The sequence below is a fragment of the Manis javanica genome, chromosome 3 (assembly GCF_040802235.1).
Source record: "Manis javanica isolate MJ-LG chromosome 3, MJ_LKY, whole genome shotgun sequence".
NCBI classification, from domain to species: Eukaryota; Metazoa; Chordata; class Mammalia; order Pholidota; family Manidae; genus Manis; species Manis javanica.
Genome location: NC_133158.1, coordinates 118,107,173 through 118,133,791, shown reverse-complemented (window position 1 = coordinate 118,133,791; position 26,619 = coordinate 118,107,173). Strand labels below are relative to the sequence as shown.

The 26,619-nt window shown below is 38.5% G+C and overlaps 1 protein-coding gene across 2 annotated transcripts in view; it reads left to right on the top strand.

Annotated features, from left to right (window-relative positions):
* The window catches only part of TPRG1 (tumor protein p63 regulated 1), a 230,714-nt gene that overhangs the window by 110,717 nt on the left and 93,378 nt on the right, over window positions 1-26,619 (top strand). The window contains exons 5-6 of one of the 2 annotated variants that reach the window (XM_017652467.3): window positions 1,885-2,038; window positions 12,111-12,592. In XM_017652467.3, coding sequence (XP_017507956.3) covers window positions 1,885-2,038; window positions 12,111-12,305 — 349 coding nt within the window. In that variant the 3' untranslated portion in view covers window positions 12,306-12,592. Of the gene's footprint in view, window positions 1-1,884; window positions 2,039-12,110; window positions 12,593-26,619 lie in introns of those variants that run through there. The other variant, XM_073231920.1, reaches the window with a different exon arrangement.

Genomic DNA, 26,619 nt, shown 5'->3' with positions numbered 1-26,619 from the left:
GTCACCAATGGAGATCAGGAGAGAAGGCTGCCTGAACTTGTATATTTAGAAGTATACTGCATCCTTGCAAAAGGTCGTTGCTGTTCTCAATTGATTGGTTATTCAGAAATAAGGTCCCCCTTGAATTTCATGCTTAAACTTCATTGGGGTTTCCCTAAGGTCAAAGAATTATTAAGTGTACTTACTACAGAAGCATCCTGGCAGATTTTCATCCCCGTTGGACATAAGCAAAACTGTACCCAGCACATAGGTTGATTACATATTAAGTAGTAAATAATTCCATTGTGCACGTTGTCTTAATGGACTCAAGCCAGAATGCTCCATTAACTACAATGTGTAGAATATTCAGTGAGCTTAGGATTTATTGCCACGACAATTCAAAAAAAGAATGAAGGCAAGTAGAGGGCGATGATAAATATCAGTAAAACAGCTGAGAAGGTGAGGGGTTAAAAAGGAAACTTTATGGAGGTATGTGCTATTTTTTCTTTTCTCTCTTCTTTCCCCTCCCCCTCCCCCTCCCCCTCCCCCTCCTCCTCCTCCTCCTCCTTCTTCTTCTTCTTCTTCTTCACCTCCTCCTCCTTCTCCTCTTTCTGAGTAAAGGATTAAGTACAAAACAAGTTAAGTATCAGCTTTCAAATATAATCATAAAAAATCTGGGCAGCAGAATGTGCCAGACTGTTTTCTGACTTTTCTTTTGTAAGAAGCTCAGGGATCAGCCAGTGGGGAGAGGTACGTTATGTGCCTGTGTGTGAGGTTGTGTTTATGCACCTCTCCACATGGATAAACACTCAGAAACCACAGGAGCACCCCCAAAGGAATCCTTCCTTAATACAGGAAGGGACCGCTTTGTGAGGGCACCCCAATTAAGCTCTAGTCTTTCTTTCTAGATCTCAGGATTTAATTTCTTGAAGAAATGAGAGCTCTGTGATATTCCATGGGGCTGTTTAGAATTACAGGCAACTTAGTTTTAAAGCTTGTCGAATGCAAAGCACCTCAGCTTGGCTTAACCTCCAGGGATCTCTGTGGTCAGAGATGTCTAAAACCACAAACCAGAAATTCTGATGGGCTCATGCAAAAGAAGAGGCCACAGAAATTATGGTTTTGTTATTCACCATGGGCACACTCTCCTGCCACTTCCCACCCATCACTCCCAAGCTGACTTTCTTTTGCTCTGCTTTTGGTTTACCAGATGACCAGGCCTGGCCTGTACCAGGTAGTGGCTGCCTCCTGTGTACTGTGGGTCAGGTCTGTGAATTTAGTGGGAAAGAGAAGACACAGTCTCCCTATAAGCTCTGACATGTTTGTCGCTGCAGTTTCCCTGGGCAGAATGTATGCAGAGAACAGAGAACCATGAGGTATAGAAGTTGAAGTTGCAGGGTATTCTGAATTGGTCATCATAAATCCTTCTACTTGGGAAGTTCCATGTCTTTCTTGCTTGCATTTACTGCTTTGTGGAAATTGCAGCTGTTGTCATCTCCCTTCTCCTTCAAACTATCTCCCACCTTCACTGTTTCAGTTGCTGTCCTACCACCTTGATTGTTCCTTCTCTCCTTCTTTTATAGCAATTGTCATCAGAGTATCAGCATGAGGTCAGTATCCTTATTTCCAGCCCTGGCCTCTGTCCTGAGTACCAGTGTCACATTTTCAACTAGGCATTTTCACATAGAGTTCTCCACAACGCCTTGAACTCGCCGTGTTTGAAACCAAATTCATCCTTCTCATCTGCTAAATTCCCTGAAACAATTCAACTAGTTGGTAGATAAGCCACTTATCTCAGCATCAATATAAAGGATGACTGAGATATCAGATTCTTTTCCCACCCTTTTTGTTTTATTTTAGTCTAATGGAAATGGCTAACCCAAAGGAAAATTCCTCTCTTTGTAGGAGACAAGGAGAAGGCCTTAGGATCTTCTGGGGGAGCCCGGGGCAGCAGTCTCTACTTTCCCGCTGGAACCCTTGGTCCACTGAGGTGCCTTATGCTACGTTCACTGAGCACCCTGTGAAATACACCACTGAGAAGTTCCTTGAAATTTGCAAGGTAAGCAGCAAATTTAGCGTTATTGGTGAAGTTGTGTGCCTCTAAAGCATATACTCTTAAAAAAATGGTAAGATGTAACCTGGGGCTTATATAGATAAAAATTTAAATAGGTTTATAGAATTCTTTTTAGTAAACAGTGGAGTTTTTTTGCATATGAAAAAATATATGATTACCATACTGCACTGTTTCCTCCTTGCTCATTTCTTAGCAAGAAATTATAGTGTAATATTGTAAAAAAATTATAATACTTGTGTTTGTGTTTATTGACTACAGGGTACATACAATATTCTGTATATAGTTAAATTTTTATTATTGTATTCAGAGAAGGAGTGTGGAGTAATGTGAAATATGAAGTCAGATATGGCTCTTTGGTCTTAAGTTTTCTCTCTGGGCCTTATTGGTAATCTAATCTCTCAAATGGATATAATGAACACTGCCCTTCTTACCAACCTCATTGAACCATTGTAAGGTTAAATGTGAAAATGTGTATATAAATGCTCTATAAACTGTAAATCACTGGAAAGTGTTTTTATGTCTTTAAATCTCATCTCTCCAAATAGATTTTAAGTTCATCAGTGGCAGGAGGTATCCCCTCTACAATTCTGTCATCTTCCCTAGGGAAACTTTAGTGTTGGGACATTAAACAATCGGGAAACTAAGAAGGGGGGCTGTAAATGCAGTGAAAGATCAAACTTTGTATTTTCAACAAAACCAGATAAACACATACAAGTGTGCTTATGAGCCTAGAAATTCTTGCTTTCTTTGTCCTTTTTAACATTTACCTTTTTATGCTGTCATTCGCTTTAGAATATCACAGCTCTTTATTTTCTATAAATTCAAAGTATGGCAATCCATATCTAAAGTCCTTCTGTGGTTGGATAGAACACATTACATTTCTTGTGTCATTTTAAACACACCAATCCATACAAGTGAACGTATAAATGTGTAAACAAACATTTTTAAACTGTTAAGTTTCCTATCCTAAAAAGGATCTGAGGCCAAATGTATGTGATCAGAGGCTAGATGGGGGTCTTCATTTCCCCTCTTACATATGTGGAGTCGGTTTGAATCTCATTCTACTTTCAGGAAAGGTCAACTGTCCTCTCAAGATTTATGCAAACAGCCTCTGAGGGCTTGTGGTCTCAAGGTTTCCTTCCAGCCCCAAGCTATTGCAGGTACTAACTTAGTCTACTTTATGGATCACGGTGCGAGGCTCCATGCTGTACCCCCATCTCACAGTGCCTCTGTGTGCGCAGCAACATCAGCCCCCAGCCTCTGAACTACCCAAAGTCAATAAAACAAAACAAAATGAAAGCCAATGAGAACAAAACAACACTTACACAAAGACATTTAAATGTGGGAGTAGACTCACTGGGGGCTCTGCAGAGAGAGTGGGAGTTTACATCATAATAATGCCCCAAACTTTAAATGAATATAAGATCTCCCTGTTTTTAAAATCCCTTTTTAATAATAATATTCTGACTCATTGCTCTGTAATCCTCTCCTCTCTACCTTGCTCTTGCCCCTTCTGAAATTCCTGTTCTTATTAACAGTACAGAATAGTTTGTTTCTTTTTTTAAAACCTGTTAATCCAGTTCAAAAATCTCAATAATGCATGTTTCCAAAGCCATTTCCTCCCTTTAAAGGTTCTATCCTTTAAAATAGTATATATTTTTGAACTAATAGTAATTAAATTTTATTTTAAGTCAGAATAAATACCAACTGCCTCGGTTATGACATCCATCACTTCCTACGCCAAGTCTTCTCTTTTTCCTCATACCTGATGTGCTAAAAGTACTTATTTCCTGAGTGTCTTTAGTGGAGAATGTTCAGGGTGACAATTAAAGGACAAATTCTGTTAACTTCAGAGAAATGTCACTGCATTACTCTATTACCTGACAATGCTTTGCTTTATTCTGCTACATGTAAGTACAATCAAATAAATTAAAAAGGAAAATAAAAAATAAAATGTTGATAGGGGGATGGAATAATTATCCCCCAAATACCCATAAATGTAGTTCATAGAAAGGAACACTGAATTTTGTGCAAGTCTTCCTATTAGCCAAGGCCAAAAAGGAAACTTGATGTTCATACAGTTCTTTTTGAATGGCAGTGAGAACAGCATGTGTGTGTGTGTGTGTGTGTGTGTGTGTGTGTGTGTGCGCGTGCACGCGCACGCATGCACACATGCATAGGTGTGTGAGCTTGATGAACGGTTGGTTGGTTGGTTTTCAGTCAATCAAAACACTTTGTGGATCTGCTAAGAGTACTTCCTTTAAGGCCTTTCTCCTTTAGTTATTCTTCCAAAGATCTTTTTTTTCCTTCTTGGCAACAGTCTGGCACTTCCATTTGCCAACCCTTTTCTTACTCAAAGGCCACCCCAAGCCCCAGCTCTCTAGGAAAACAAGTGATCTCCATCTGGAATGTGAAGTGATGAGTACTCTGATCCAGTTTTTTGAGTCCTAGTTTCTCTTTGTTGTTGATTTTTATGTCACAATATTATTTGTACATAGGACATTTTCTAAGATTGGCTTTGATTAATAACCAGCTATATTAATGTAAAAGAATAAATAAGAAAAACAATTCTGTAGATACAGAATTCCTTTTATGTGAATATTTTGGCATAACATAAGATTTAAAAATGGTGATGAATACTAGTTTTTCCCTTTTCCTTACAAATGAAACAGGAATAAGTAAAAGAATATGGGGGAATGCATAACTAAATCAAATACCTGAAGCAATTTGGAAATCATATTGTAGCCCGGGAAAAGAAATAATGTAGAGTTGAGTTACACACAGTCATATTTTTTGAATTTTTTATGATCTAATGGAATAGCTTATTACATTAAAAAATAAACTTAATGAATCCAAATTTATTCTTACTCAGTCTTTTCTTCTACAGTATCTGGAATCTCTTTATAAGAAATATTTTCAGATACCTACAGAGGGCAGGTATTATGATTACTGTTAAGGATGCAAACATAAATGAGAAGAGTCTTGTCTTGGTGGAAGGTGTTGCTTACTAGGGGAAGCAGAAAAAATGCAAAGACTGTTCAATGAATACTAATTGTCTAAAGCATAACTTTGGGTCAAATAAAGAGGAGGGGAGGCAGATGAAGACAAGGATTCATAGACACAGAGTAATACCATTTAGCTAGAGTTTAGTCTTAAATGTTACCCACCATAATTGTCATGGCTCAAATAATAGGCATTATGGCCTAAACTAAGTTAGGATCAGCAGGAATGGAGAAAAGATGAAGGCATTTTGAGATATTCAAGATATGGAATCAATGGAAGCAGGTGACAGCATATAGTAGATGAAGAAGATGTCAAAGATGACAGGCTTAGGTACATGGTGATTACATTAATTTGAAAGAAAACTGAAAGAAGAGTAGATTTAGAGGTTCCATTTGGGACATGTTGAGCTTGAAACATCCACAGATTGTGGGGTTGAGCTGGTTGTCAGGAAGTTGGAAATTTAAGTCTTAAACTCAGGGGAGAAAGTTGAGCTGCTTCAGATCACAAAGCTGAGTCATGGGGCCGATTGGTCAGGAATGCAACCTAGGAAGGAGCATTAATGGACACAACTGCATTCAAATTCAAAATTTATATTGTCTTTAAGTCTCTTAGCACAGATCTAAAAAATCACTATCAAATTTACATAATATGATGCCAAAATACATTATTTTTCCTTGTATCCATCTCACTAACTCTGTACCACTTCCCATCTGACAAAGATAATGGTGAAATGGCCTCTTTCCAGACATTCCTTGCTTATTTCTAAGTCTCACCAACCTTTTCCAATCTGTGCATGCACATACTTTGCCTTACTCATATAAAGATGTTGTGAAAATAGAAAATAGTAGTTTTTTGGCATTGATTTTATTACTACAAGACATAAAAATTATCTCATGTAATATTATCTAATTATACTTTATATTTATTGATTATAGCTAACATGTTTTCATGATATTCAACTACTAAAAACCCCATGAGATCAGGAGAGCTATTTCCACTTATTATTTTAAAAAATTATTTATAGTGTATTAAAAAGAGTATTTGGAGTGATGAAGAGAATTGCTAAGGTATTATAATAAACTAGTTCTATTCCTGCTCCCAAACAATTTGTTAATATGCAGGAAAATGGAAACTGAGGGAACTGTGTGTGTGTGTGTGTGTATTCATATTCATTGGCATTATATGATATGATATTATACATTACAACCAGGCTCACTTATCCTAAATTGTTTCATCTACTTTACATTTGCAACTTGCAGCCTTATCTCTTCTCTTTTCACCATTGTTTTTCTGCTTTCTTGGAATGTGTGGGAAGCCTTGGTGGGAGTGACTAATGACTGACCCAAGAGCTGATGAATAATGTGATGAATAATCATGGCTGCTCTACAGTCAAATCAAAGTGACCTACAGACCATCATTTATTATTCTTTTCCTGCATCTTCACCCTTCTTTTCAGAGGAAGTATAAAAATGAACCAATGTTTTAGCAATTAAATGAAACTATGTCCTTAGCCCCTTAGTTTGCCTTCACATCAATTCAACAAAAACTTTCTGAACACTTACCTGATATTTAATACCACATACTGAGCAATGTGCTAGTAACCTGAGATACCAAGAAAAATAAAACAGATTTTGCCCTCCAGACACAGTGTAGAGGGACAAGGCAAAACAGGTAATTAACAAATTATAATTTAATGTGCTAAGACTGTCAATAGAGGTATTCACAAGGTTTTATGGGAGTCCAGAAGAGAGAACAGGGAAGTTCAAAAGTTATAGGTGTAATATTATTTGGTGTGAAACTCAAGGTCTGAGTGATTTAAGTGTCAAAAAAGGGGTAGGAAAAGACATTTTAAGTAAAAGAAGCAGGGTTAGAACCTGCAAATTTCAAAAGTATATGAAGTACTCTTGGATGAAGAGTAGTTCCTTTTAGCTCCAATTTAAAGTGTCTGTGCATGTGTGCATTAACAGGGGAGTGTGGGGGGAATAGAATACTATGAGGATGCAAATTAGGATGTCTAGAAACCTCTCTTGTTGGGAAGAAGCATCTGCCTCATCCTCCTTTTTCTCTCTACATACCTGAACATACCCACAGGCACAGTGTCTCCATAAAGGTAATTCCAGGTAGAATGTGCAAGGAGACATAAACATTCTGTCCAGCTGTGTAACTTCCCAAGTGGTTTCCAGTATTCGGAATTGGATGGACTAGCTCTTTATCCAAGCATGCTTTACTTGTTACACAGGGAGGCTGAAATCTGTAGCCTGAAGGCTTGGAAAACCTGCTCAGCTGAGGAATGTGGGCCTTCAGGCATGAAACCTGGTCTCTTTACCCAGTGTAAACAGGAAGCAAGTGATGGTTGTAATAAGGAAAACTGAGACTCTGGCAGTGAACTGCTGGCAGACAGCTCCTGGGGCAAACCCCCGGGCCCAGTCACTCAGCTGGTAAAGAATTGCTGTAAAGTCAAGAGGGACTTTCAAACCCCCAATCTGCCCCCAGCGGGCGGGCGCACACACACACACACACACACACACACACACACACACTGCCGTGCCCTACCTCACCAACACACAGGCCCTATGTAACTGGAGTTGTTAAAACTTGACCCTCTGTTTTTGAGACTGGAATAAAAGAAGGAGCCAGAGCTGGGTGCATAAAAGCATTTAGAGAAAAGTATGTGGCTGGTGGCATTCATATCAGATGACACCACACTCCTGTGACACAGATTGAGTTCAGGTGCTTGAAATGCTCAAGAGCCAGCTTGGGGACTTGGCCTTTTGTCTGCCTCTCCTTCAATATGCTGCTTGATACTCTGTCTTTGTGACCCCCTCTTCCTTTCAGAGCGCTTGCAGAAATGACTAGAAAAGAAACGCATCTGACCCTAAAGAAAGGACAAGTTCATTGTGTATGAAATAGTGTCCATGTCTTCTTCCTAGTGGTTAGATTCTGAGGCCATAGAAGATTCTCATAAAATGAAACTTATGATGAGAACTAGGGAGGCATTCACTAATCCAATTTGACATTTATTGATCTATGAAAAGGTATCCTGACAACCTGGAGGGTGTTGGCTGTTTGAACACTGAGGTGAACTGCACTTTGGTCTTTAGGAAATCATACTTTGATGACCACGGTGATGACGGTGACGATGTCATCAATGATTTATTGACACGATTGATGGCAGCAGGCTTCCTTTATGACCTTTGCGCGATGACTCCAAATTCCAGGCTCATCTCATTCCCAACCCATACTGAAATACATGAATACATGCAAACACAAAATAGAGGTTATATGCAAACACTTTTTAAAGGTTAGTTTCATCTTTACAACTACCCTATGTATTTGATGCTATTAACATCCTTTTTTTTATGAAAAAGGAACTATAAAATTCAGAAAGGATGGATAACTTGCCCATTTAACACACCCTTTTGAAAATGAGGAACACAAATCCTTTCCTAATTATTAGAATTTTACTGTGCATAATAGCATTATTTTATAGAAGAGGGACTTTAGGACTTAAGTCAAAGACGTGGGTCCAAGACCCTGTGCAGTTATGTACTGTTTGGCATTGCACAAACCTCTGAAACACTTGGGCCCCCAGTGTACCTGGGAGATCCCTGGAAATTGTCCCCATTGCCTAGCACCTTGTCCAACCAAAGTTTTCTGCATATGTGGGTTTCGAATCTTGCTTTATATCCTAGCTTGTTTAGGCTATTAGCTTCACTTCATGAATATTGTTGTTGACTTCTGGAGCTATAATTACTGTTAACAACAGACATGAACTTGTCATCTGTATACTTCCTCATGCTCCAGGCTCATGTATCCAGCTGCCTGTTAGAAATCTCTGAGGATTATTGGTCAGACTTCAAACAACACATCTAGAGTGCATCCTTGACCCACATCTCACCACCTCCAATCTCTGCTCCCCCAGGCTTTGCTAACACAGTAATGACATTACACTCTACCCAAAACCTAGATGTCATCTTTGATTCCTCTGTTCTTTTCATCCCCTATATCCCCTATATTCACTTGTACTAGCTAGTTCTGTGACTCTACCTCTTAAAAAAATATCCTTAATTCAAACAATTCTCATGTTCTCCACTGCTCTCCTGGTCCAAGCTACCATCTCTTAACCTACTACTCAAGTGACCTCCAAATTTGTCTTATCTTCCTGCTTGCATTCTTGACACTAACAGTAAATTCTCCACCCAGCAGCTAGGGTTATTAATAAAAAAATGCAACATTGAACTTCTCCTTAAAATCCCTTCAATCCAAAGTCCTTAATGTGAACAAGATTCTCCATGCCTAGTGCTCTGATATCTCTTTTGATCACTGTAATTAAGGTCCTTGAATAAACTTTTCCATGTTCCTTAAATGAATGAAGCTCATCACTACCTCACACCCTTTGCAGGTGCTGTTGTTTTCTTCCTAGAAAGCTTTCTCAGCAGGACTGCCTCTTTTTCATCTTTTGGGTCTAGTTCAAGTCTTACTTACTCAGAAAGATTTGCCCTGAATATGATATGTAAAGTCACCCTCAATCTCATTCTTTTCTGTTCCTTTATCACACTTCATTTTCCCTCTAGAATCAAAATAACCATCAAATCACTTGTATTTCCTTTTACTTTGTGTCTCATACCATAAGAACATAAGCTCCATGAGAGTAGGGTTCTTGCTGATTACCTGTGTGTTTAGAACATATCTGGAGTATAGGGCAGGGCTTCATCAATATTTCTGCAATGATTTAGATGCTCATTCATTTGTGACACAGAAATTTAGGTTACAGTACTAATACTGATAGACAAAATTCATATACATGCACAAAATTAAAGTAGCTAAAACTAAAATGGCACTTGGTAAATTTATATGGCTGGTAAGCAAACTGAAGCATTACATATTATTTTTGACATTAAGAAACAAAATTTGGCCTGAGGAAAGTTAATCTTAATAGAGTTAAATACAATATTAAGTTAACAACTAAAATTGTACTCAGGAAAATAATAATATTAACAATAATATCCTGAGAAGAAAACCTAAAATGGCTAAATTGAAAGTGGGCAAAAATCAAATTTTTGTTATTTGCATAGAAAAGAATCTATCTAGTGGAAATTCAGAAAAAGTAATGGAAAAAGTTAAAGATTATTTAACTGTTTTGGCTAGAAATTTTCCAATCATTCCATTTATCTCTGTAGTTTGTGTCAGAAAACACAATCTTAATGAAAATTCATTAATGCTTGTATACTTTTGATATAGGTTTATATAAAAAATATACAGACAAAAGAACTAAATAACAATGTCCTCTTGCCTTGCTTTTCCTTTAAATCTTTTTCTTTGATTAATTGTAAACTTCAACAATCTTGGAGAACTCATGTTTAGGATTTCTTTTAATCCAGCTTTTGAAAGCTTTTCATTTTTAAATAATTTTAGACTTAACAGAAAAATTACAAAAATAAAATTTCTGTGTATGTCTTTCAAACTCTTCCAACAACTTATGTAACTATAGTATAGTAACCCAAACATGGAAATTAAATATTGGTATAATAATATTTACTAAACAACAGATCTGATTCAAATGTCACCTTTTGTTTTTGTTTTTGTTTCATTTTGTTTTCCTAATGTCCTCTGCCTTTTCCAGGATCCAGCCTAGGATTCCACATTACAGTTAGTGGTTCTGTCTCTTTATTCTCCTCCAACTTGTGATGGTTTCTTAAATCTTCTTTGTTTTCATGACCTTACCGCTTTGATGAATACTGGTCAGCTATTTTGTATAATGTTGCTCAAAATGCCTGATGTCTTCTCATAATTAGGTTGAGGTCTGCTCTTTTGGCACAAATACTACAGAACCGATGCTGTGTCCTTTCATCACATGATACTGCTGACTCATGATGTCTGTATGTCTTACTATGAGGGGTGTTAACCTTAACCACCTGTTAAAGATGTATATGCTGAATTTCTCTTCTGTAAAGTTAGTGTTGTTTCCTTTATGGTTGATAGATATTTTGGGGGAGATGCTTGGAGGTTCCACTCATGTTTTCTGAAGTCATGGTTTCTGATGAGAATTTAATGTATCCTTTGGTATCCAGGGAACTCTGTTAATTTAAGAAAGTGCATATCACAATTTTTTAAGTGCTTTTTGGAGTCTATTATGCATATGGACTTGGTCAATAATCCATCTCTGTGTCTTAGCCTTTCATTTTCGTTGGCTTCATTCTCAGGTTCTCACTGTGTGTGGCAAAAATGACCACGATTCCCTCCAGGCTTGTATTTTATCAGTTTCACCACCACTTTGGCCATGTGTCTGTACCTGAGCCAATCTCTCTGACCGGAGGAATGGGTTCCTATAATTGCTTAGGTCTGAATCATGTGCTAAAGCAAGCTCCATGCAATCTATTTGGGTTGAATGAAAGAGGGTGGTTCTCCAAAGGAGAACTGAGGTACTCTTATTGGAAAAAGATCTCATATGGTGGGAAGGATGTTGGGTTGAAAAACCAGCAACTGTCAACTAAGCCCTCCCTAACTAACCCCATTTCACCTGTTGAAACCCTATTAATCCTTCAAGGATTGTCTCAAGAGTCTCCTTTCAAAGTAATTCCTGATCCTCTATCTCATACAATTTCTCCCTCTTTTCTGTTCCTTTTGCATCTGTGCTTCATTTTGCTGCTTATTTTCGTGAACTCTGTGCAGTCATTACAAGTTCATTTCTTAGATTATTAGAGTGTCACTTCTTTGAGGGCAGACTATGTCCTACTTGCCTTCAAACACTTAGCGGCACCCAACAGGTGTCTGATTCATAATAAACTATCAGCAAATATTTATTAAACTGACTTCTTAATGTTGTACAAACTATGAATAATAAAAAATAAAGATGAGGCAGATAATTTTATTATGTACATAATTAACTGTTTGATTTATTAAAAGACTAACAGAAGCAATATTAACAATTCTGAGAAATGATTTCTGTTTAAGAATAACTATAGTCCTAGGAGACTGGTCAACTTTTGTGAGGATGGACTGGGCAGAGGTGTGTCTGACATGCACTAACTCTGTGCCTTCTTTTCCTCTTCAGTTGTCTGGGTTCACGTCTAAGCTTGTTCCAGCTATCCAGAGTGCCCACAAGAATTCCACTGAATCTGGAAGAGAAAAGGGGCTGATGGTGTTAACTGAACCCATTTTGATTGAGACCTACATGGGGCTGATGTCATTCATTGGAAACCGCAACAAGCTTGGTTATTCCCTTGCCCGTGGGAGTATTGGTTTTTGAGATGCTTTCTGGTGTATAAGTACATCACCCATACATATATTATTATTGAATATTCTTCTTCAGCCCACTATATTTTTGGACTGAAACAATTATTTTCAAATAGTGTCATATGATTTTTGAATATTTAGTATCTTAGGAAATCTGAAAGCTTGACACATACTTCAGGCCTCATATACAAAATAAACAAATTTCCTAAAATCTTTTTTAGGAGAAAATAAATTCTCCTAAACCCATCAAATAATGTTATCAAATGAATACCTAATCATAAACTCAGAGCTGACTCTCTGGATTCTTGTTCCTCTGTCCACTAAATGTTTGCATTTTCTGGGTCCTGACCTTCAGCCCTCTGATTCTGATCTCTTTCAGTGGGGTTATTTTAGCTACTCTTTTAATCAGGATGCCTTCCAAGTCCATATTCCCATTCCTGATATTTCTTCAGAATTCAGTATAATGTTTCTGTCTGCTGATCCGATCAATGTGCCAATATCTACTCATATTTAGTGTCTTCCAAATCCTGAATTTCTCTGTGGTATATTTTTTTATGGTTCCAGTTAATCATCTCTGAAGTTCCTTTAAATTCTTTCTCAAATACATTCTATATAGTATCAGTCTTAGTCTATGTGGGCTGCTGTAACAACATACCATTGATTGTGTGGCTTATAGGCAATAGAAACTTAGATTTCTCACAGTTCTGGAGGTCAGAGTGCCAGCATGGTCAGGGTCAGGGCTCCCTTCCGAGGTTCTGTCCTTTCTGCTATATCCTCACATGGTAAAGGGCCAAGGGCACTTTTGTGCTTTATTCACAACAACTTTAATCTCGTTCACGAGGGCTCTGCCCTCAACTTGATCATCTCCCAAAGGCCTTGCCTCTTAATACCATTACACTGGTTTTAAGATTCCAACATGTGAGTTTAGGAGGGACACAGACTTTCAGACCAGAGCAGTACCACCTTTGTACGTGGCTTAGCATTGTATCTCAATGCCCAAATGGCAAACTTAGAGTTGATTCTGCTTTCAAAATTGTTTACGTACTTCTCCTTCCCATTCTCACAAGTTTAATATTAGATCAAGTTTTAAATACTGTTCACCGGGATAATTGCCATAGCCTTTTAACTGGGATATCTGCTCCAAGGCTGACCCTCCTCTAAGCCATCCTGCACATGGTTGCCAGATTCCTAAAGCACAATTTGATTATATCACTCTCTGATCAAGAACTTGTAATACCTCATTTCCTTTTGCAGCACTTTTGTTCAAACTCTTTTTTTTTTCATAGCTAATGAAATCTGTTTGGGACACCCAACATATACAGCAGAGACATATCCAGCCACAAGGATGCCAGTGGAGATGCGAATGCCACTTGTGACCTTTATGAGTTTCAGTATTACCGCAGTGGAATATCTATGGTTCCCAGAGGGTTTTGAGGAGCATGTTCCAAAAAACACTGTCCTAACTCATTCTGTTTCCAAAGCTCTTTTCTCTCTTAATTCCTCTTTGTGTCTCCCTGACTTATGTCTAATTCTGAATAGCTCGAGGTGATCTCATATGTTCTCTTCTCTTCAAATTTATTTTTCAATTTTATTTTGTTTAATTTATTAGGTAAAGAAGCTTTGAATGTTGAACACCGTATACATTTTCATTATCAGCTTTCTGTCTGTCCCAAGACCCAAACTTGAGACACTTTGGTTGGTATTCAAGTTAAAAATTCCAGCTTTTTTTTTTTTTTTGGCTCATGCAGGGTCTATTTTTAAAGTCTTTTCTTCATAAAGCTTACTTCCTCAATTTGAAAGATTTGTCCTCTGATTCATTCACAAACATCAATTTGATGCAGGCATTTAAAACTTAAACCTTGAATAGTCCTCATTTATTTTGTCTTTGTCTTTGTTTACTTCCATTAGTATTTTTCTCCCTCCCTGTCTTTCTCGTTCCCAGCACCCACTTTTTTCTGCCCATGATGGCAAATATTGTTACAGTCCCTAAGGCAGGGAACTTCTATTCAGACTGTAAAAGGAAATGTTGAAATCCTTAGCTGTCCTGTCAACAGTAGTGGAATGAAAAGTCGTTGGATTGTTTTGGCAGTGGTTCTGAGGCAGGCATAACTGGCAAATTATTATAACACTTCTGCCCAAAAATCCCCATTTGCCTCAAGATAGTGGCATTTGTTGGCAGAAGTCTCTGAATCGCCCAGTACATTTTTTTGAGTTACCATTGAAAGATCAGCCTGACAATTGACTTCTTTTCTGCACACATGTCCCCCTTGTAACCTAAGCTGGACTTTTGCAAATGACCTTCTGAAGGACATAGTGTAGCATCATCACTAGAACAATTCTGAATAGATCAGTTAGAAGACCGATGTCTCTTAACCCTGGGGTTCAGTCTGTAATGATAGAATGAGCATTTAATAACACCAGAGTTGTTTAGCATGCACAGGTGTGAACTCAGACAACATGAGAACCGCTTCACATTTCACAGACTGTCGGTAACCAAAAAAGGCATCCATAAACCACAAAACAGGGGACCTAGATGCACACCTGGGATTTTCCTTCAGACCCTCATCTGAACTATGCCAATGAAGTTTCCCAAAAGGACATCACAGGTTTGACTGGGAATAAGATGAGATACAAGATGTGTTAAGTATATCGTCGTAAAGATATCGTTGTTGGTCTTTATCTGATCCTTATCCCATTCAGAAAATCCCTCTAGAAAATCCCCAATGTGTCTCCTTTCAGAAATTGCTTGATTACATCTATTGACAGATTGGTTACAGTCTTCTGGTACATCTTGGACAGTTCCGATGGTTAGAAAGTTTTCCTATTAATTTAGACTCTAATGACCACCTGCCGTCTCCTTCATTAAAAAAAAATCCCAATGAGGGAACAGGTCCAGCTTGGATTTCCACACCAGCTGTGTGCCATATGGGTGTAGAGGCATAGTTGGGTTCTCTAATATCTTCCAGAGGGGAACTGCCACGATTCCAGGGTCACATGGCTCTGTGGGAAATAGGGGCTCTTTTAGAAGCCTGACCTTTGGCATTCCTCTGAGTTAGAAAAGAGGTGCCAGTTTATAAGTTTTAGGTCTTTTACCACGAGGTCTATTTTTGTTGTCCCTTAGCTGAGGCATTACTAAGGAAGTCAGTTCATAGAGCCCTGGGGCTAAGGAAACATAGAAATCATCTAACCCAATGCTTTCATTTCACAGCACAGGAAGCAAAACCCTAGAAAATGAAAAGAAATTGCTCATAAAGTAAACGGTAAATTTTTGGGCAGTACTGGAATTAAACTCTAAAGCTTCCAATTTCCCATTCCTGGACCTCTTCTCTTTCTGTATATCTCCATTCCTAGGGAAAAGCGTATCACTTAAATCAGTGTATCATAGGCATGGGGTTAATTCTGAGATGAGAAAACAATTGGTCACCGTTGTTTAGGGGGAATTTCCAGAAAGTACCTGTAGTTTCTTAAGGCTAAGGTCACTTATAGAGTTCTCTGATTTCCTATCTGATCAAAAAGCTCAAACAAAGCTGCGGAAGCCAGCAGAGCCAGCAGATATTTTGTAAGGCAGTTTTACCTCTGCTTGGCATTTTGTGGGGCAGGAGAAGGGAGGGCAACAGTATTAAATTTAGGCTTTAAAGTGCCTTAGAAATTCTTTACACACAAGAGACTGAGTTGGAGAAAAGAACATGACTCGTGCCAAGGGGAAGAAAGAGAGAGACTAATGCCTGTGGTTTTCAAAGGTTAACAACAACAACAACAAAAAAGCCCAAGTATTTGCACAGGGATGAATGCTTGTTGGTTCTTCGCCAGCAATTCTACAAGGGCTTGTGCCCACATCCTGTAGCTGTGGTTTAGGGACGCTGCTCATGAGTGACTTCTTATGCTTAGTGGCAGGAAACTTTAGTCACTGATGTGTAAACTCACCTTTGGTCTGCACCTCCCACACCGTGCCCCATGCTCCCCAAGCGGTTAGCGGCCAGGCCTCCTGATCTCCTTGAAGATACCAGTTACCCAGAGACTGAAGACTAACTCCACTTGAGGCCTGGGGAGTGACCGAGCCCTAATTAATACTTACTTTATTCCACTTGATTCTAGCAGCCCCATCAGATAATTCTGTAGCCACAAGGACAGATTATGTTATCCTCTGCTAAACCCTTGTTTTAACCTCAAAACCAAATACAAAACAAAAGAACTCAAAAAACTCTGAGCTATATTTCATTTTAGGGCTGCAACCAATGTGAAATATGAGGCAAAGTCAGGAGGTTGTTCCTGAGCCTGGATCTTGTATGTGATAGGCTATTCCACACTCAGTTTTAAAAAGTTCTTAGTAAACATTTGTTAGGTCTTTTCAGTGAAGCCAAGTGGAATTTGTGAGAAACTGCACAAAAAGAAGATAGTGAATTTTTGGCAATACAGGGATTAAACTCTAAAGCTTCCAATTTCCATTCGTGGCCCACTGCCTTTTCCATACATCTACATTCCCAGGGAAAGATATATCATCTCCATCATAGTTGCTGGATTAATTTGAGGTGAGAAAACAATAGGTCCACTTAATTAACTCTTTTGCTTTTAGGTAGACCTGGGAGATCATAACAGCACATTATGGATGGAGAATATTTGGGGATCAATTTCTCTGTACCAGCACCTAGTCTCAAATCCTGTCCACAGTACCTATCCCATGCATCTCAGAAACTCCCTTTCCTTCCTTTTACATTCCCTGCTTACTCTTTGTGGAATCACTGAAACTGAGATTGGAGGGGACCTTATAAGTCATCTAGTTTAGCCTGCTACTTGCTGCAGAAATGTCCTCAGCCAAAATATATTGTAGGAGCAGACTCCTTTTCTACTAAGACCTTCCCAGGACAGAGAATTCCTTGCTTTTTACAGCAACTAATTTTACTGCTAAGCAGTTTCAGCAAGTAAAAGGTTTCTCTGAATATTGCACCCAATTCTTCCTCCCTGGAAATTTATCTATTTGGTCTTCCTTTGATCTTTCCTTGAAGTTACCCAAACTAAATCAATTTCCTATTTCATATGGTCACACTTCATATAAGGGCAGCTAACTGGTACACTTCCAAAAAAGTAGTTTGCTTTTAGTTTTTTGACACAAATGCCCCATTTATAACAACTGTTCTTCCGGGGCCATTATTGAACTTGTCTCTTGTTTGTGGATTATTCTATCTGGTTAACATTTCTTTTAAAATAACTGTATTCAACCCTGGCATGGCACTTCAAATATAGGCTGACTAGTACAGATTAGAATGTAGTGGTTCTTCATTTGTAAATATGTTATTAATGAAATCCAGTTTTTCTTTGTCATGCTATTGGTTCACATGAAATTTATGGTCATCTTCATTCTATATATAATATAGAATGCTTTTTTCTGATTTAGCAATTTCATGCTCATGTAAGGAACACATGAGACTACTTTAATATTTATAAATATAATAGTGGACCTTTACTAGCTCTTAGTAATTACTGCTTTTCTTTTTGGACTTTTAAATTTATTTGTTAAATTTTTGCTGAAGGTTCTGTTTAACACTTTATGTAAGTTTCAAATTTATTGTGAGTGTCAAATTTTCTATAGTATCTGGTGACTGACATTTTTAAGTGAGATGATTTTAAGTGAGATTTCTGTGTTTGGTATAGAGGACAAGGTGGGCATGGTTGCCATGATGGACAGCTAAACCAAAGCAGTAATCATAATGGCTTGATCAACAGAGATTTTTGGCATTAATTAGTTGATCATTTGTGTTCCTAAAGCAGAGTAGGTGGGAAAGTCTTATTTCATCTGTATAAGCAGAAGTGAGCTGAAGTCTGACTTGAAATAGTACCTGCCACCACAAGATGCCATTACCCTCATTGAATTCAGATTACCCAATTCAGTGGCAACAATTTCCATTGTCATTCTTGGCCTACAGACAATAGCCACAATGGAGCTGTTGAAGAAGGTTGGGATTCCCCTCACCAATTAATTCCTCATGGCTTTCCTGAAGGAAGTGTCTCTGGACCTTCTCACCAGGCACAGTTAGAGGGTAGTGAGAAGGTCTTCCGTAGCCCACTTGAGCAACCCAATCTCCTTGAGCATTTGGATGTCTCCCTCTAACATTTCAACTTCATTCAGTATGTATTTTCTTTGGGACCATGTTGTAGAACATGAACCACACACACTATTAGAACCATCCTTGTGACTCAAACAATGAATCCAGAACCTTAGCCTGGTGCGCTCTAATCAATAAATTTCGTCTGCTCCAACATTGTATTTCTTCCATCCTGATCTAATAATACCCATAGGATCAGTTCCCATATGTTTTCCAGTTTTCTTCTGGTATAAAATGGCAAAACTTCAGAATTATTTTGGGATGTATGACATCTTCTCATGAATCACACCTTTTAGCTTATGTATTAGAGGCTGAATTTAGTTATAAGTCCAGAAACATTACAGAATGAGAGTGAATTATTATACATTTAATCAGGTGCTGATTCCAACTACTGCTGTTGATATGAATTTTTTTTTTCATTGAGCAAAACAATACATTCCCTGGCACTTGGTATGCTGTTATTGATCTGGCAAGTGTTTTTATTTATTTGCTTGCTGATTTATTTATTTATATTATTAAAGATCATTGGGGGAAGGTTGCTTTCAGCTTTCAGGAAAAGCAGTATACTCAAGGCTATATCAACTTCCTAAACCTGTCATATTTCAGTCAACAGGGAACTTGATTGCCTCTCTGTCATGTAAGACATCACACTGGACTGTTTCTCTGATGATATCATGTTGATTTAACCAGGTGAACAGGAAGTAGCAGCTATTCTAAAACTTGTGTGACACGTGTAAGGAAATAGAGCCTCCCCACACCAGGTTCTGATGCTTTGGTCACCAGAAGTCACACTACTGACTTTTCTAGGGGATCAGTGGTCTGGGACATATGAAGATAACCTCCTAAGGCAAATGACAAATTTCTGCCCCACTGTTACTAAGAAAGAGCCACCATACCAAATGGGGTTCTTTGGATTTTGAAGGCAACATATGCTTCATTTGAATCTGCTATTTGAACCCATTCGCCAAGTAATCCAAAAGGTTGCTAGTTTTGAGTGGGGCACAGAACAGGACAAGGATCTGACTAGGTCCAGTCTTCTGTGCAAACTGTTTTGTCCCTTGGGGTTTTATCACTTGGACTCTATATCCAGCAGTCCCATGGTGCCTGAAGTAGCTGTGGCATATGGAGATCCTGCACGGAAACTTTTGACAGCTCCTCTAGATGAATCACTACATAGACCTTAGAATTGTAATCAAGATAATGTCATTCTCTTAGGTAACAATTTTCCATTTGGATTACTACTGGACCTGGACGCTAATAAAGACTGAGCTCTTGACCATAGGCCACCACATTGCAGGGCAGCCTAAGCTGCCCGTAATGAACTGAATGTTGTGTGATCCATCAAGTCATAGATTTGGGCACGCACAGCAGCACTCTATCTCAGTTGGAGATGATCCATACATGGTAAGTCTCAAGCAGGTCTGAAGGCACAAGTAAGTTGTATGAGCAAGTGTCCTAAGAGCCGTGGTACTTATTTCTGCTACATTTTCTTTCTATCAACCCACATCTATGACTTCATGGTGAGTTTCCTACAACCAATGGACTGGGGAAAAATTTTCTGAGCCTGATTTACAAATGGTTTGTATGTTAAGTTCTATCACTTTAAACTGGACAGCTGTGCCACCTATTTCATGGTGGTCCTGAAAGACAGTGGTGGAGGAAACTTCTCCTAGTTGGCAGAATAAATTAAATGCCATTTCCATGTCCTGCTTCAGGACCCCTTTCCATTTTATAACTGAGGAACCTGAGATCCTGACTAGAGAGAGATGCAAGCCAGTTACTGTCACAGACCTCACGAAGCTACCACAGCTTGCTAGTGCTAGAGGCATGCTGACACTTCTCCCATTCTGCCCAAATGAGCTTGGGATCAATTTCACGTACTATAAATCATTTCACTGTTTTAAAGACAAAATGTTCTAATATATGGAATTAAACAGTTACGGTGTTATTAGAAAGGCTATAGGCTGGGGCTCCAAAAATGATTCCCAGAACACTACTGTAAAACTGGCCCAGAAAAGGATTAGTTATCTCTGCCATATAAGGGAAGCTAGGCAATCAAGAAGCTGTTAGACCAGCAGCAGACAGCAAGACCACACCACCTCAGCCACAGTCTAATGATTAGGAACTTCCACCAGACCTGCTTGGCTTTGCAACCACATTGCATCTGCTGGGTCTGTGCCTACCAGGTGAATAGGACACCGTGGACTGCCTTTCTCTTTACTGATCCTGAGGCAGGACGTCTGACGGACATTCTGTTCTTCCTCTTCATAGTGACTGTGAAAGTTTGCTGAGTGTTTACAGATACCAGGCAGTATGCTAAGGTCTTTGAATTCACTATATTAATGAATCTTCATATAACTCTCTCAAGGGCATATCAATATGACAACCTTTATTTTGAAACAAAGAAAGCAAAGGACAAAGAGGCTAAGATACTTGGCCCTGGTTGTGTACTCAGAGGTAGAAGATCTGGATTGAGTCAGAGCTTAATCACATCTGGAATCCAGCTACAGAAGAATCAGAATTTTAGTATTTAGCTGTCTAAGTTTTATAATATAAAAGGCCCACTAGAGCAAGGTCAGAGCAGATGTGGAGTTGGCCATTCTACTAGATGTACAACATGACTTACATTAAAGATAACTGTTAAACTATTTTCTCCCCTGAGTGTGAACTCCTTGAAGGTATCCCAGTTTCTCTTGTGTTAGGCAATCAGTGAATGTGTTTTATGATACTGATGCCACAGGCATTTTGGGCTCCATCCATTTCAGTAGCACATGTTTAAGCTTCTGTGAAACCACTGCCTTTTTGCGGTCTGGTTTTGCAGAGCAGCAGACCATCGTAGGCCTTCTCTCTAACTTTAGAAAAAGATAGTATTTTGATTTTACCAAAAGCCTTTTTATTCTCCAGACTTTGTTATGGTTTCATAAAAAACACAGCCACACACAGAATGTATCACAGTTACAGGAAATGAGGAATGGCATTTGACTGGGTTAAAAATAAAATCATAGAGAATACTAGCTGAGTGTTGCTCAGGCCCAGGGTGCCAGTGAGGGCCTTGTTGGTTTTACAGAGCTCAATAAGCAGAAGTGTAGGCCACACCTAGAGTGAGCAGAACATGATGACCTGATGGATACTCTGGCCAGAAGAGGTGTTGTCAGAAAGAAGCAATGAGCTGGGGCTCCCCCAGACCTCTGTCGGCTTCAAAGAGAGTGAGCTACAAGCAGTAGAGTGGGAATCCGGTGACTCTCCAGACAATGATTCCAGCAGTAGGGAATATAAAAAATAAAAATGACTTTCATGGGAAATATAATGTATTCACATTTGGATGAGTTGAGTATGTAAGGCTATGGGGCATCAACTGAAAACACTCCTGTCTAATCATCAGGTATATGTGAACACATGTTGCTCAGGAGACAGGATCTTTGGCTAGAGACAAGGTCAGGGAGTCCTTCAAGAAAGAGTGGCAGTTAAACTCTTAAGTGTGAATGAGAATGCTTAGGACTTTCTGCAATGGAAAAATTCCATAATTCTATTTTGCCCAACAGTATTCATTAACCATGTCATATGGCAGATGAGACTTAGGAACTGAGATTTTTGTTTTATTTTAATAAATTTGATTTCATATAGTGACATGTGTCCAGTGATTATCCACCGAATAGCACAAGTATAGCATGAAGAAAAGAGATGGTTGAAAATGAAATCTTTAATAAAAGCAGTATTATATATCTGATGCTATCTTGACATCACCCAAGATAAACAAGACCACATACCTTTTTGAGTTGTTTATTTTTTTCTTCCATATTTTATCAAATGTTAAAGGACATCAAATGATAGAGAAGAGCTTAGAAACCAGTAACTTCTCATCTTTTCTTCTAACTTAGTGGTAACTTATTTTAAGAGCCTTTCTTTTTGGTTCTGAAAAATATATTCGTATTTACATGTATTTATTTATCATCAGGCATTATCTATTGACTTCCTCCTATGAAAGAATGAAACTTAGTCCACACTCACTATACGTCACACTTTCCTCCTGAAATGTTATATTATTTTCACTTTTCTACTGATAACATTTATTATATTTCACTACTATCTCTATCAACTTTAGTTTCCATCTCATTTCTCTTCTATGAAAATAAAGATGCATAATAACCCTAGCTTTTCCCCAGCAACTCTTATTTTTTGTCTTTTGTCAAATATGCAATTAGTTCTATATTAACCAGGTTGTAAATATATACATTCTGTTCTGGAGTCATTAAAGCATGTCACACTTGTCTGCACTTAGTAATTCTGAGCAAAGTAGCAATGGGGCTTGTGAAAGGAGGAAGGAAGGAAAGACAAATTATCTGCTGGTTTCTCCATCTTAGTTTGCTGGTGCAAAAGTAATAACTCATTGTCTATACATCTCCAAATTTATTACATATATATTATATACATAATATATAATATATATAATATTTATTATATATATATAATGTTTCCCTTGCAAGAGCATAAGTTAATAATGTCCTTGCTTTGCAGGGAAAGAGATCAAAATGGAAATAAGTAGAATGACTTGACCATGGTCATGTCACTGGGAAGTAGGTAAGTTGAGAGTCAGTTAGGTTTTCTGATGACATATCAACCTCAACAGCCTGTTCTCAGTAAAGTTTCCTAATCACTCAAGTTTGCAAGAAAGTTACGGGCTGGCTTTCTTGCTTCAAGTTTACAGTTCATGGTTTATGTTGGAGCAGAGAAATTTGAAGCTTGTATACTGTGACCACATTTTCTTTCAAGGAACTGTAGAAATGCCTCCAGGCATCTTAGTGCTTCACGAGTCCAAGCTGGCAAGTGCTCATCTGTGGATAAAGACTCATCTAACATTAAACGAACATTTTCTGAGCACTCATGTCCTAGCGTCTGGGTTAGGATATTGTGTATATGTTGTCTTATGTGATCCTGTTATCAGCTCTCTAATATCAGAGATGAACTTGAATAGTTCAAAGTTTAATAATTCATCACTATAATTGAGTCTTCTTTTTCTAAAACATGGGCTAGAAGAACCTGTCCTCCAGGCGTATCTCACAACTGTGAATATCCAGAAGATGAATTGAATTTGGTAAAATTAAATGAGATTAAATGGTTGCTTGGGAGACAGTATGCAAACATAATGCTGATGAGTAATAGTGAAGTATTATCAGGCTTTGCTCCTGTTACCAGCAATGGAATTGACTCAAGTAGATTAGTATTGGGAAACTGTTTCTGTGCACAAAGCAAGACTCTGACACTCTTATAAATGGCTGAAATCCCATGATGATAGTGCTCAAATGATTGATAAGGATGGAATCCTGACTACCAAAATCCACCCAGGACATATCTTGTCATTTTGAATAATCCTGTGATTAATGCAAACTCATTAAAGAGGCAGGGGGAAGACCCAAATTTCATGCAGCTTATATGACATGAGGCTCTCTTGAAGGAAAAAGAATATAATACTATAAATCCAAAATTAGGCAAAAAATGAATCTTTTTAGGTGACAAAATACATCTCAATCAATTCAAATGCTATCTATAGATATTACAAACCTGACAAATACTACAAAAATATTTTAAAACTCCAGAAAAATAACATACTTTTATTAATTAACACACATGTACAACACTTTTTCCATGCCCATTGTCAACTACAGGTTGGTCAATCACCTCTTCCTATGATATTTTAAAAATTATTTTCTGTAAAGAGAATAGATAATTCAATTTTTTTCAGTTGGTGAAAATATGTTTTTTAAATTACTATTGATAGTTTTAAAAGTTTCATTCAGCTTTACAATTCATATTGATAACACCAAATGCCTATCAAGTTTCTTCCACACGTGAAATACAAGATTTGGAAGAATTTTTAGACTGCCTTCCAGCTGTATATTTTAACCTTGTCCTTCTCCTCATGTTTCCTACACCAGATGCCTTAAAGTCCATTCGTATCATCACAGGAACTGAACTTGGGCCTTGCCCTTCCTTTTAATCTTGGTGCTAGTTGGTTGTGGAAGTGTTCTTGGAGGCCAGCTTTACATTGAGGCAAACAATAACTCTTCATCAAAGTGACTGGAAACAACATAATTACATCCTAGGAAACCTTAACTAAAATGTTAACCTATCTCAACTTCCCCTTAGCTAAGTCTTACAAATGCCCATGGCCATCCCAACAGCCAGCTGGAGGGGAGAAAGATGCAGAGGGAGACAGAATAAAAAGGAACAGTATTCTTAACCAATTGCTGTTAAAATATTTTAATTCTGAAAATAAAAAGAAAGGGAAAATGGCCATGGGAATACATTGCTAAGGCCCTTCAAAAGAGACCCATGAAAGGTAGTATTTTGAAATTTAATCTTTGTTAGCTTCACAGTAAAATCCACTCTGGCCCCAGAATTGTTGAAGGAGGAACAGATTTGGAGTGCAAGACCTTGATTCTAGTCCCAACTCTCCCATTCGCTTCACAGGCCTTGAGCAAGTTATTCACTCACTGGCTTTTCAGTTATTCCTTTAAAAAGTGAGTTTTAACTAGATAACATCCAAAGTTCTCTTCTCTCATAGACATTGAGTTGTATCAAGTAGAGCTGGCTGCAGTAGCAAAATCCACACAGATGGGGGCCTTCCTGCCTCCGCAGGCTTAAGGCCCATAGCACCTAGGCCTAAATTCAAGGAACAGAAGCAACCCTACTCATTGCCACTCTGTTTTGGAAGCAGTTGCCTTGTTTTTTCAAGAATGCAGTCAGACAGCTCTTTTCAGGGAAAAAAGTTGGAACCTTTCCAGGGACTGAAGTCTCCTTTGCATCCCAATGATCTCCTGTGAGTCAGGAAATGATTGATGAGGGGCTTGTTTCCATGGTGACCACTTCTGCCCTTCCCAGCAGCTGGAGAGCTTAACTCGACCCTGACACAGCTTCCTCAGCTGGGCTGGGCATCCACTTAACCAAAGCATTCAGGGCAGGACTTGACAGCTCTGCACTTCGGGCCATGGAAAGGATTCCAGAAGGGAGGAGAGTGGGTGCATGGTGAAGCCACTCATCTGTGCTCTCATTTTTTCCATGGGTTAAGGTCTCAAGAGGTTATGTCCTAGCTAGAAAGGAACGTTAATGGCAAAGCAGTCTTGAGGGGCTCACGAATGCTGAATGAAACATTTCATGATGGGTGGGGCTGTTCAGTGAAACTTCCCATTCCATTTGCTTCTGATCTTCGTTGAGTAGTTTTCTATCTTACCTGGTCCTTTGGGCTAAATTTGCTGCATCTCAATCTCAATAAACTCCACTTCTTTTGCCACCTATCAACTCTGATGGTATCTAGGCCAGTCCTCCTCTAGCTGCTTTTCCTCCAGTCTGTCAGTATAAGATGAAGAGCCATTTACTTGAATGGAGAGCCATGCCTGAAAGTGAACAGACAGTCACAGCTGTGTTAGAGGATTCAGGCATGAGTACATTCTAAAATAGACCTCAGCTACAGAGGGCATGGAGACAGGCTGTGCTGACGCTGCCAGGGAATGTCGCCCTGAAGCTTGGGTTTTTCACGCCTCAAACTCATTAACCCCCCAGCATGCATCTCACACATCATGTCCCTCCAGAATCTCTGGCTTTCTTCCTTCAAATGGAACACCCTTATCTTCCTCAGGTGATTTCAGCTGGTCCTTTACCAATGTGTTATTGATATTACTATTCATCCAGAATTTTCTATATGCCAAGGCTATACCAGTAGGGAACTTAATGTTCCTGTGGAGGGAAGAAATTGCTCTAATTATTAGAATTGTTGGATTATAGGGATGTAGAACTGGAGGGGCTCTTAGAAATCAGGTAATTCTACCTCCATCATCCTGTAGTTTGAGCAGAAAGAGGACCAGAGGTCACACAGTAAGTTTGGGTCATTATCAAGAAAGTGGAAACTGGTTCCCTGCCCTCTGTTTATTTCTATTTAAACCATCTAAAAATCATTATTCTTAACAATAAATAATTCTGTGAAGATACTTAAGTTTTATGTAAGTAGGGCCCTGATGCAATCATCTAGCCAATTGCCTTAATGTTTTGCTTCAGTTTAGATTAGTGCCTGGCCTGGAAGTGCCAAAAAAATTATCCCCTGACATACACAAAAATCCTGAATATTTGTTTTCATTATCCAAATCTCCATATACAAACATTATATTTAACAGCTAAATACACTGATGCATACACATATTCATTCAATAAGCCATCTGAGTTACTGACTCTGCA